General features: G+C 49.3%; 1 protein-coding gene across 2 annotated transcripts in view; it reads right to left on the bottom strand.

Annotated features, from left to right (window-relative positions):
- COL6A2 (collagen type VI alpha 2 chain) overlaps window positions 1–11,939 on the bottom strand; it is a 29,380-nt gene extending 17,441 nt beyond the window's left edge. For both annotated transcript variants that reach the window (XM_064160283.1, XM_064160292.1), the window contains exons 1-13: window positions 11,746–11,939; window positions 6,435–6,569; window positions 4,993–5,591; window positions 4,419–4,439; window positions 3,660–3,725; window positions 3,050–3,103; window positions 2,894–2,938; window positions 2,691–2,717; window positions 2,390–2,416; window positions 2,244–2,288; window positions 1,096–1,149; window positions 658–720; window positions 332–394 (exon numbers count right to left, since the gene is read on the bottom strand). In XM_064160283.1, coding sequence (XP_064016353.1) covers window positions 332–394; window positions 658–720; window positions 1,096–1,149; window positions 2,244–2,288; window positions 2,390–2,416; window positions 2,691–2,717; window positions 2,894–2,938; window positions 3,050–3,103; window positions 3,660–3,725; window positions 4,419–4,439; window positions 4,993–5,591; window positions 6,435–6,540 — 1,170 coding nt within the window. In that variant the 5' untranslated portion in view covers window positions 6,541–6,569; window positions 11,746–11,939. The remainder of the gene's footprint in view (window positions 1–331; window positions 395–657; window positions 721–1,095; window positions 1,150–2,243; window positions 2,289–2,389; window positions 2,417–2,690; window positions 2,718–2,893; window positions 2,939–3,049; window positions 3,104–3,659; window positions 3,726–4,418; window positions 4,440–4,992; window positions 5,592–6,434; window positions 6,570–11,745) is intronic.
- Between the last annotated feature and the right edge of the window lie 543 nt (window positions 11,940–12,482).

Below are 12,482 nucleotides of genomic sequence, written 5' to 3'. Positions count from 1 at the left end.
CCTAAATCTGTTTTGCCTGCTTTTCTGTGCCCTGGACAAACACTCAAGACCCATTCTCATTTTGCTCTGGGCAGCTGCAGGAATGTGCAGTCCTCTCTCCTGTTGTCCAGATGACATTTCCCACTGTACCGGTGGGCCCACACACTATGACAGAGCTCACTCAACCACCCGGGGGCTTGTGCTTTCTCCATGCCAATGGGCTAATCTGCAGGATCACAAACAGTCATCTTTGTGCTGCACTTGCCTCACCAGGAGCAGCTGATACTTCTCCAATTCCATGTCACATAGAGCAGAACTTAATAAGACACTGAGGGCTGCTGCATGAACCTACCGGGCTGCCTTTTTCTCCTGGAGGTCCCAAGGGTCCACTGCGACCAGGTCGGCCAGGATCTCCCTGAAACAGCCAGAGAGCAATAATTATTGCCTGCATCATTGGCATGTTTCTGTGCACTGCTTCTGTGCACCATGAGTTGCTCAAGGAGCAGGACCAGCAAGGCTCTTCATTTGGCTCTTGTAGTCCTGTGATGAGATCCAGATCCCAGAGCCTGTGGACCCCATGCATAACAAAGGATTTAAGGCAAACACAGGTAATGTTGTTCAGTTGTCCCCACTGGTGGCCTTTGCCCACACTCTGGTCAGTGTTCAGAGCTCTTGTACCTTTATGCCTTCATCTCCTCTTTCACCTTGGTCTCCTGCATCTCCTGGGTAGCCATCAGGGCCCTAGGGAGGGAAAAGACAAGCCATTCATTTTGCAGGGGCAACAACAGACAGTTTCCATGAAGAACAGATCAACTAGCTTAGGAAGTCACTCTAGAGACTAAAATAGCTTTTGCTTGTTGCTTGCACTGATGAAAGCAGCAACTCCTCTCTATGTGGAGTGGAGGATCACTGAAGGATCCCAGTTTACTTGCCTATGGAGAAGTTGCACAAAAAATTCAGAGTGGTCCTAATTCTGGGAATCCCAGGCCTGGGATCTGATCATGCAATAGGTTGGAAAATGGGTCAGTAACTCCCCACTGGCCATCTTCCTACATGTGCAACTCATCCAGCAGCTACACAACTGATGTGTCAAAAGAAAGAGTAAAGCATTCCTACCTTGACCCCGCGGTCTCCCTTGCATCCTGGTGGTCCAATTCTCCCCAGCTTGCCCTGGAGTGATAGCATTCAAAATAAGAAGACACAGAAGCTGTAGGTGTCGGAAGGGATAATGCAACTTTTCCTGCTAGTTAACCAATTTTTAAGGTACTCTGCTGAGCATACCTGTCACCAGCTAGAGCATAAATAGCAAGAGTATTCCCTAAAGAGGAGTGTGGTGTGCAGAGACACACGGAGAAGAGGAAGTAGTCTAAAAGCTCTAAGTAGTAGCATGGATGTCGGTAGGAACTCAAGCGCACTCGCTCCGCACATATGTCCTGGATGACGGACACATGCCTGCGGTTGGATTTGGTGCCCCCTCACATTCATTGCTGTGCTGGTCCTCCACCGTGCATCTCATGTGAGAGCAGCTCACATTCACCTTGCTTCCAATCCCAAAACAGCTTTGCCAGCAGCACTTAGACAGCTCACCCTGGCAGTGGCGCCTGAGTGACTTTACTGTTTTAAAGCTTCAGCAGGAATTTGAGGAGGGGGAAAAAAGAATTGGTTTTACCTTACAGATGTAATTGGCTGGGTACACAAGAAAGTGCAGAACAGAGCCAGCCAAAATAATCTCAAATTAGGCTGTGCTACTGCAGTGTGCATGGCCTGCAGACCTAAGGGAGGTTGTGGCACTCAACACTAATGATAGAGGGGACAGAAGATTTTAGGGATTTTGTTGCAAGGTACTTGAACCTGGCTTTAGGGCTTTAACACTAAGAACAAGCAGTAGCTCACAGATGAAATTTCAGATACTCTGGCAAACTACCTTGAAAATCTAATTCACGCAAAAGCTTTGCAGATGTGTCCTGTAGAGGTCACTAACGCTCAAATGAGATAGAGACTCCCTCCTACAGCAGAAGCAATCTCAGTTCTGCATCTTGCTCCTGCAGAGAGCTTGGTGACGAAGGGTTAGAACTTCTGTGACTTGAATTCATCTCCAGCCAGCTCATATGCAGAATGATATGCAAATAAGTCCATAGAAACCTCAGTCGAAGCAAAAAGCTAGTGCATGGGATGGGAAAAACAAAACAAGCCACGGAGACCAAGGGTGGGTAAAGAAATGAACAGCAGCAGCCACACTATAAGGTGCTCCTCAGTGGTGTTACCTTCTGTCCATCAGTGCCGTTCCTGCCTGCCAAACCAGGGGCACCCTGAGATCAAGATTAGAAAAAGAGGGATCAGTGATCTGTTAATGCACACTCAAGAGCTGGTATCTGGGACAAAATGTGAATCAGGAAATGTCCTTCCATACCCTCCGTCCATCAGATCCAATCTCGCCCTGCAGAAAGAAGAGGACAAGAGTCAGCCAATCTGCCTGCATCCCTCTGCATTTACCTCAGTAAAAACATCAACACTTCAAAAGGTCACGAGCAATGCAAGAACAAGATAGGCTCTGGGATGTCCCTGCAAACCCCTCCTTAAGTCTGCAATTGCATATTTTTAGGGTTATTATTTCCTCCATTGCAGCTAAACTCTCCATCTTTGCAACAGAGAGCTGCCCCTCCCACGCCCCACAAGTGCCCAGACATGCCATTTGGTCTCTTCTTTCTCACCTTCTCTCCTTTCAGCCCTGGGACACCCTAGACAAAAAGAAAAGAAGATAAACACTGTTAATGCCCGAGAATCAGCAGGAGTGGAGGCAGCTGGTCTGTGCCCAGGGTCTTGGATGAGAAACAGGCAAATGGGTTTTAGTAAAGCTCTGCTTCTCCATGTCAATGAGCACAAAGAGCTCTCTCGCCAGCGCTAGGATTCTTACCTTGGGACCAGGGTATCCGATCGGACCTTCAATACCTGGGTCACCCTTGAGGGAAGAAGACACGGAGAGTTAGCAGGAGTGTGGCAGAGAAGCAGGCCCAGTTCCTGCAGGGGCAGCACTACTGGCTGCAGTGGGGATGACTTTCCAAAAACTCACCTGCCGTCCCTTCAGCCCAGGGGAGCCTGGCTCACCCATGTTTCCCTTTGCACCCTAGGGAAAGGGAGAAAAACACAACACTGTAAGGAAAGACTTGGTGCTGACTACACGTAAACAGCAACTTCTGGGAGCGCCAGGCTCACTGCAGCTGCTCCTACAGAGCCTGGGGCAGCATGCTGGCTGAGCGAGAGCTGCCCAGAGAAGGGCTGTATGAGCACGGGGGCATACAGAGCTGAGGGCAGGAGAATCTGACATCTTGCACATGTGAGAGCTCTGCTTTTGAAGGTGGAAGAATAGGAGACAACTGCTGCCTCACTCCTGTTGAGCCTCAGGTGCTGAGGCTCAGTTGGCTGGCTGTGGTTGGTACGGCCAACATGTGGATGCCTCTCTATACTGCTGTCAATACATCAGCCTTGGCATGGACATGAGACAGCGGTGCTGGCTGTGTGCTCCACTCATTGGAGCAATCTCCCAGGCTTAAGTCAGATGCTGGGGAGTTATTTGCCATGGGAGTGCCTGTGAAGGCTGTTGCAGTTGAGGTGGGATGTAGGGCATCTTGCAGTGTCTGTGGCAGGCACAGCCATTATTCTCAAAGGACAGGGTGGTTTACCTTTTGGCCTCGATATCCCTTGGGACCAGGTGGACCTGCAATCTCCAGGCAGCTCATCTTGTAGCACTGAAATAAATTAAACAGGAGGTGTAACCATTGTGCTGCAGCATGCTGGCTGCTTCGTGTGCTGAGCCAGCGTGCACCCAAAGCTCAGCTCCGCACCATAGCTCTCCATGTACCTCTGCCCTTGATCACAGTGCTAAAAACTACTATGGCACAGCTGGCTCAGAGTTGAGGCAGCAACAAGCACTCAAAAATGTGCTGTCTGTAAATTAAAAGCAGAAGTTGCCACAAGCACATTCATTATGGCTTGGCTCTGGGCTCACGTGGAAAGAACAAGTCTGCTAAGCATTGGATGAGGTGGTGTGGGCTTGCTCTTGTGGGGCTGTCAGTGATGTGCATGCCTTTGGGAGCAGCGCTCTGCACACTCTGCCCCATGGACGTCAAACCTTGGGCAGGTGATAACAGCAGGGCAGAAGCTTCAGCTTGTGTGGCACCTACAAAGCATGCATCCAAATGAATGAAATTACTTGAATTCAATAGGCTTGATTTCATTGCAGGTGAGGAGGAGGCAGACAGTGAAGAATCCAAAAAGCCATTTTAACCACTGGGTAAGAGGATAGCTGCCCAAGCCCTGTTTTGATCCACAGGTGGGCAGAGACCCATCCTGGGCAGCTCACTGCAAAATCTGTTCTGCTACTTCGAACTATGAAAGATCTTCTATAGAAGAGTGTTGTGTGACAATGGTTTCTCACTCACCTCTCCATAGGCTTCATGTTTCTGCAAAGGAGAACAAAAAAGATAAACAGAATCAGTTAAGGTGCTCAGCCCCCCACCAAAAACCACATGGTAAGGGGGAAGAGGTGGTAAAGGTCCCATGGCTTAAAAAATGTTCTCAGCAGAATCCCTGACTAACAATGTGTCACAGATTGGGCCTCAAAGCCCCTGCTGATACACGTATGTCTCAGCACTGCAGACTCTTCCACACGCCCCTAGATGGGAAGCAGGATGGAATACGAGCCTGGCCTTCAGCAAGTGCCAGGACTAGAGTGGTTAGCCTGCCCAGACATGCCAGGGAGCAGAGGGACAAACTAAGGAGTCCTGGTTAAGCATCCAAACAGGGAAAACACAGATGATCAACACTCCATTTCGCCCACAGGTGCCGAAAGGACATAAAAAAGGCAGAGAAAGAGTGTGGAGGCTTTTCCTAGTGAAAGGCGCTCTCCAGAGTTGACAGTGGCCGAAACCCAGCGTGGAGCCACTCAGAAAGCAAGCCCTCAATCCACATGCTGCTTTTGTTGACCCTCCCGTGACACCCCCAGCACCTGCATACCATAGCTTGGATTATCCTATCGATAGTGTTGACGTCGATGTCCAGAGTGTCCTTCTGCGTGATGGCGTAGTTGTTGCGGTACAGCTCGTGCGGCAGGTTGGCGATCTCCCGCAGTCCCTGCTCGTAAACATTCTCACTGGGGGCCACCGCAAAGAGCTTGATCCCCATGTCTCGTGCCTTCTCAGCCTGCACCTTCATCCCTCCGCAAGGGCTGCCAGTGACATGGCCATCAGTGATGACTATTGCAAAGTTCACACCTGAGGCCATCTGGGTCTGGATCTGCTCGGTCATGTTTGAGATAGCGCAGTCTGTGAAGGTGCCCCGGCCAAGGTAGTTAATCGCTGACAGCCTGGGGAGGTAGATATCTTTGCTGCTTGTTAAAGGGCTGTAAATTTCCACCACATCAGAGTAATGAAGTCCACCAAACTGCCAAGTGATGTAGACTTGGTTCTGGTAGAGCTCACTCTCCAGTTTATCAATGAACACAGGGATGAACCGCTTTATTTGATCCACCAGGCTCTGGATAGGGACAGTCTGCAGAGCAACACTCTCCGAGGTGTCAATGATGAAGTACACATTGATGGGGCAGTTCCTTTTTTCTGCATGGAGACAATTAGTCAGATCATTTCAGAACACTTCATGCACCACTGCACATGCCCCACTCTTGCACAGAAACTGGACCAAGCAGCATATATAGACAGCACACAGAGTTGTGAAGAAAGCAAACCACAGCACAAAGCTCAAGGTTCAGCAAGGCTGTTACAGCTCTTACTAATCAGCAGTTATTTCCAGCTGGGGTGGAGGAGATGGGGAAACTGAGGACTAAGTGACAGGTTGAAAGGCATACGACTTGCTCTCCTGCACTAAATTTCTTCCAGGCTGATGTTTGCTCTCTGATTTACAAACACTTTCAAAAAGATTGTACCCAAGTGTGATATTGGAAAAAGCACAAGGCCCACCTAGCTCCTGCAGCAGCATCTGTGTTTGGGTCAGACTAGTGCCCAGGATTTCAAAAGCCTGAGAGCTCCACAGTATCGAAACAGCCTTGCAAAATCTTGCCATTTTTTTGTAGAAGTGAGGCTGGGCACAGTAATCACCTCCACTGCACTGCAACTGAAAAGCACTGAAACCATCAAATTCAAAGCAGACTATTCTCTGACATCAGATACAAAGCTGGGCTTTGTAGGCTCCCTAGTATCCATTATTGCATCCTGGCAGACTCCATCTCTTCTGCTTGTACCTCTCTGCACACCAAGGCAAACCTAAAGATGGCAGTTTTGGTGGAGGATGGTGTTCCCTGCAGACTGATCACTACCCAGGACACTGCCCAGGAGGAGCACAACGTACCACTGTCAGCTCCCTGTGAGCAGGCTCTGTAGCTGAGCGTGGCCATTTGTTCCAGTGAAACTGCTGCCTATGAAGGAGACAGACACCCCAATTACCTGCACAGGAGGTCGGACTGACATCTCCACGATCCCCATCAAACTGAGCATGGAGGGGAACTAGAACCACACAAAGGAGAGTGGAAAAAAGTGCTTCTCGGAACATCTCAGCAGTTTCTCTGGATATTTAGATGCCTGTGGGAAAGCACAAGTTACATGTTAAGCACAACACACAACCTCCTCGCTTTTCTGGGAAGACACAAAGTCAGTAAATGCTCCTTGTAAACCCTATCCTTGAAAACAGGACCTCTCCATCACTGTGACACATCATGGGGCCACTAATCAGATTTTATACTGACTTGAAAGCTAAAAGAAATTCACATATTTCCTTTGTTGTGCTGTGGGTGAACAACTTAAAGCTGCTTTATCTTCTCTGTCAGTCTGAAGGGAGGGTTCAGGTAGCAGAACTACTGGCAGTGCCTCAGGATCTTCTGATTTCATGTTTTCTCTCCAGGCATATGTCTGGTACCCTCATGCCCACATTAACTCCACCAACCCTGACCCACACAGATGTAAACATTTGTGCTCCTCTTTTCTCCTTCCTGGCCACACAACCAGTAAAAGTGTGCAGCAGGTCCTTTCCACCTCCAACTCAACATATGGCTGTGGTGCTGCCTCTCTATACTAAAAGTACAAAATGTCTTGCTTTTAGTTGTGCTGTTTTGTAGCCTGCGTGGCCCACTGAGTGAAGGGATGAATAAGCAAGCACTTGAAGATACATACATCTTGAGCATTTGACCTATCACTGGGCATCTGAGGTCCAGCTGCACATGAGAGTATGTTCTGTGCAGGGTTGTGACAAGTGAAGTAGCAGAGAGTTAGAGACCTAGTTTGAAGAGTTCTTAAGAATGTACACATGTTCAGAGGAACCCAGGATTTGGAAGGATATTCACAAACAAAACCCAAGCAAAACACCAACAGCATAGAACATGGAGGAAAAGGCAATGGTCAGCTTTAAGTCTAGAGGACAATAACACTAATCAACACGGTCTCTTGATAGCATACAGAACAAGTGTGTTGTTGCAGTAGCAGCAGTATAGATGCTTTTCTGCTTGGTGGTCAGCTCAACACAAACCAAAAAGGGGCATGCCTGATCTCTCATGAAGAAGGCCTACCTCCATTCTGGTCCTTGATGGCTTTTTTGGAGGTAACTCTTGGGCAAGTCAAAAGGTGAGTGGACACCAAGAGTGCATTCGGTTCAGTGGCAGTGCAGGAGGAGGGCAAATCAGTGATGCAGCTGAGGTGCTGCCTCACCTCCATGAGAAACAGCATTACCTGAAGAACAGGCAGCTCAGCTCCCCCTGCATCTCCCTGGAGACCTCTCTCCACGTAGTGACCAACTAATCCCTAGGTTGGACTTGTCCTGTTTCAGTTTATACTGCAAGCTGCAGGGCTTCACAAGAGTTCTGCTAACAGGTCTATGCTGGACAGGCAGGTTCCTATCAGTGCTACCAATACCCATACAACAGTGACAGTCTCCCTGCTCATTAAGGCTTGTGCCTGTGCTGACCAGACTCACACAGAGGAAGGAGAAACCCTCCTGTTGTTTACAGATCTCTTGGATGAATCAAACAAGAGACCTAAGCATTTGGAGAACCAGCTTGAGGTGCTCCACAGACATGGCTTAGCAAAGCCCTCTGACACTGAGAGCTTTTCATATGCCTCCAGCTCAGCACCCAGATGTCCCTACCAACCAATCTCTTCCTCCCTCTCCAACTCAGAGAGCCTGCACAGCTGTTTGCAAAGAGACCTGACTGTGGCCTTGTGAAGTCATTACATAGGTCAATGAGGCTCAACTTTCATTGCAGTGCAGAGAACAGAGTAGGTATCATAAGGGAAAAAAACATTAATATCAGAGGTGTATTTTAGTTAAGATCAAGAGTTCCTACCTCTGGTCCTATTACAGGCTTCCCTCATCTAGTTTGCCTTCCACAAAGCAGAGCTGTGGGACACCCTGGTCCCTTGTAGGACACAGCAGCTTTGTGCCTTCAGACAGCACCATTTTAGAGCTAGTCTTTTGTGACAGCTGAGGAAGCTGAAGACATCATCTTTTGGACAGGCTGGGAGTACTAGAGGCTTTGGCCAAGTGTCTGACTCACAGATCACTGTGTCCTGAGTTTAACCATCTCCCTCCTTCCTGCCATGTGTGCATGGATGGGAAAGGCCCTGTGCAGAAGGGCTGCTTTCCAGGCAGAGTTACAAGAAGTGGCTAAAGTGCACAGGCAACCAGCACAGGATTACCCCTGCCCACAGGCCCTGGGGCTTTGGACCAGGTTAATAAGGCACCACAGCCTTTGTCTCCACATGCAGGCAAGACTAAAAAGTGACAGGTGAGAACATTAGACAGATGCCACTTTTTTATGGTCCTGCTGAACATAGTCTCCTCTATTGCACTCTGTCACAAATACTCTCTCTCCCTCAGAGGGAAGCTCTGCACTTTGAGCTGTGTTGGCTTTCTGCTATACAAGAATTCCACACGGTGGGGAGGCTGCTGGAGACCCCTCTCCCAACTTCAGAGGTCTCCAAGGCTAGGGAGGGTGATAGTGCCTATTTTATCATCCTCGGTGCCCTATTAGCTGTTGCGATTCTCTCACAGATCTCACAACGTTCTTTAAAGCTCCACCTCCTGCTGCAAAACACTGAAATGGAAACCTCAGGCTTCATTAGCACAATGATGTGTTTCAGACTGTTTCCTGGATGTTGAAGGCATTTTTTTGAATGCTGACAGTTGAAAAAATCTGATGTAAGAGTAAATCTGGAGCTAAGTGTGAACGCCTGAGTCTGGCCATCCTGTTGTTCCTTAACCTTCCTCTCTCTGGAAGAGCAGGACCGTGGTATTTCAGGAGAGCAAAGCCTTACTGGGGTTTCCCTTGAATTTTTCTAGTTTCAGCATTTGTATTTTGAGTGATGCATTTTTTCCCCCACGAGATGTACACAAAAGAAAAAACCCAGTAGGAATCTTTTGTTTTGGGTCCCCAAAGAGATTTTGAGGGCACTGCTTTGCACCATCCTCCCCAAGTTAGGGTCCATGCTCCTAATTGCCTCAGGTGCTCAGCAGTGAAATGCAAGGTCCTCTCTGCTGCTCCATCCCTCACATCTCAGGTGACCTGGCTGTTACCTGTATAATTGCAAAAGTATACTGAGCTATCTACAGACAGCCCTGCATAAACTGTGATCTTGACGGAGGATCCGAGTTCTCCCACGGTAGGTGCCTCTTCCTACTCTGAGCAGCTGAACCAAATGTAACATTATAGCAAACAAATAACTTGTAACAACTCCTTCAAATGCACAAGTTACAGTTGGCTTATTTGCACTCTCACATCTGGTTATCATAGAGTCAGCCAGTTTGGAAGAGACCTCCAAGATCATCCAGTCCAACCTAGCACCCAGCCCTAGCCAGTCAACTAGACCATGGCACCAAGTGCCTCATCCAGGTTTTTCTTGAACACCTCCAGGCATGGCGACTCCACCACCTCCCTGGGCAGCCCATTCCAATGCCAATCACTCTCGCTGGGAAGAACTTCCTCCTAACATCCAGCCTGTGCATACCCTGGCACAACTTGAGACTGTGTCCCCTTGTTCTGTTGCTGGTTGCCTGGGAGAAGAGACCAACCCCCACCTGGCTACAGCCTCCCTTCAGATAGTTGTAGACAGCAATGAGGTCACCCCTGAGCCTCCTCTTCTCCAGGCTAAACAACCCCAGCTCCCTCAGCCTCTCCTCATAGGGTTTGTGTTCCAGGCCTCTCACCAGCTTCGTCACCCTTCTCTGGACATGTTCCAGCACCTCAATATCTCTCTTGAATTGAGTGGCCCAGAACTGGACACAGTACACTGATCAGATTTTAATGCACTAAAAGGTCATCTCATGTGCCTGGTTAGGCAGAGCCATGGTCTGCCTTATCTCCCAACACTGACATTTCTGAAGTTCCTTCTGGTGCCCTGTGACTTCCCCCTTCAATATCACAACCTCTATCAGAGCTGAGAGAATTGTTCCCTACTTTACAAGAAGCCACATGCTCTGCTCTCTAACTCAGCTGCAAGGAGCTTACTCAAAGCCACAAAACCTGCATTACTCTCAAGAAAGGAGAGCTATGTTAGCACAATAAAGTTTGAAACTGCACTGCTGCTCTGACATGGACCCAGTCCCAACTTTCTTCCACAGCCCTGCCCAGGAAGGTGGTGCCCAGGGTGCCATGCACTTGTGCAGGCAGTACTTCACTCTAATCAAATGCTTCCTAAATACAATTAGAAAGAAAAGCTGTCCCATTTGGAACCAATGTACCTCCTCCTCCTCCTCACCTTTGTGCCTGTGATTTTCACACTGCACGCAGAAGGAATTCCAGTGTTTGCCACAGTTGCTACCCAAACACACCTGAATGTCAAGCCCCTGCATCCACCACCCAGGGAGAAGGGTTACTGAGAGCTGCTGGCAGCTCTTTCTCCAGCTTTCATACTGCACCCATGCCGTTACTTTGCCTGGGGAAGCCCAGGCCACAGGAAGGCTGGAAGGAGCAGTGCTTAGCCCAGGGAGGATGCTGTAGCCTTCAAAGCTGTGGCTCCGGCACCCAGAAGCCTCCATTTACAGACTTGTGCTGATTCCTGCCATCAAACAAACAACAGGTCCAAGGAGGCAAGCCCAATGAACTCAAGGGCACTTCTGAAAGTGCTGTTACCCCTCACTCCCAACCCCAGAGTAACACACAAAATAGAGGAGATCGTGCTGATGAAACTCGGCATAAGCAGGGCACACCAACGCTAGGTGTCCTGGCTTCAGCTGGGATACAGATCATTTTGAAGTGCCAGCTAAATTTTACATGAAAGCAAAGCTACTTTTTCAAGATTAAACCATGGCAACAGCTTAGCCTAACCCATGTCTTGTGAAATCCCAAAAATCAATGGATACTTGGTGTAGCAGAGGAGTAGCTCTGCAGCCCCGCAGCAGCAGCAGGCATGGCACTACCTCTGCGGCCATCCCTTCATTCTGGCTGCTGAACTCAGCTCAGCTGCTACAGGGAAAAAATCGCTTCAACAAGTTCCCCACGCCTGTTGGATTTTCTAGACCCCTGATCCCGGCAGCTGGAAGTCTGTAGCTCACAATACCTACCCTTGGAAAAAAAAAACCCTCTTGGAAAAATGCCCCAAAGCTGAAAGCGAGGCATAAGTATCTGTTCTGTTACGGCAGGCTCTGGCTAAACACCATGTGCCTGAAAGGCGCAGCTGGCTCAAGAGGGCAGAGCCAGGCTCCCGAATTCCTGCCGGGAGAGCCGTCAGGAACAGTTCTCCGACCGCTGTAGAGGGAAACTTTGCCTACCTGGAAAACGAGGTCATCCAAATTTCCCTTAAGAAGCCTCTGACAAGTAAGGGCGAAGCGGCGTGGCTGGAATCAGGAAGGCTCCTGCATCCTCGGCTGGAGGGTACGCTCCGGGCTGCGCGGCGAGGAAGCAGCGGAGATGTCTTCAACACCGTCCTTCTGCTCCTTCTCAGGCTGGACCTGCTCCTCTCTGTTCCTCCTCCTTCTAAACGCGGCCGAGTTTCAGCTGTAGTAGCTGAATGCGTCCACAGAGAGTCGCTGTGGCGCTGCCGACGCCTGGGGACGCGTCCTGGCCCCGCGCCCCTGCCAGGCATGGGCGAGGCTCCGCAGCTGCAGCGGTTTTGTTTCAAACAAGCCGAAAGAACTTTCGTTTTTCCATGATGAGAGGCCCCTTTTCGTGATTGGCATTGCTGCCCCACATATTTATACCATCAAATAGTGTTCCACTTCTCTCCCCTGCCATCCTCCTCCTCTTCCCATCTTAGTAATGTGCCTCAAGTGGAACAAATAAATCAAGAGCATTCGATGCCAGCAGCTGGCATCTTAGCCTGTTCGGCTATCCAAGTTTTGCTCAGAGTCACCCAAGTCTGAGTATTACTTCTTTTGAATAATTTCTAGGGTGGTTTTTGGATTGTTGGGTTCACAGGATCACAGGATGTTAGGGCTTGGAAGGGACCCAAGGAGATCATTGTGTCCAACAATAATCTAGCACAGATCACAGAGGAACACATCCAGAC

The sequence above is a fragment of the Pogoniulus pusillus genome, chromosome 2 (assembly GCF_015220805.1).
Source record: "Pogoniulus pusillus isolate bPogPus1 chromosome 2, bPogPus1.pri, whole genome shotgun sequence".
Lineage (NCBI taxonomy): Eukaryota > Metazoa > Chordata > Aves > Piciformes > Lybiidae > Pogoniulus > Pogoniulus pusillus.
The sequence above is the reverse complement of the archived record's forward strand: the minus strand, read 5'-3'. Positions and strand labels throughout refer to the sequence as shown.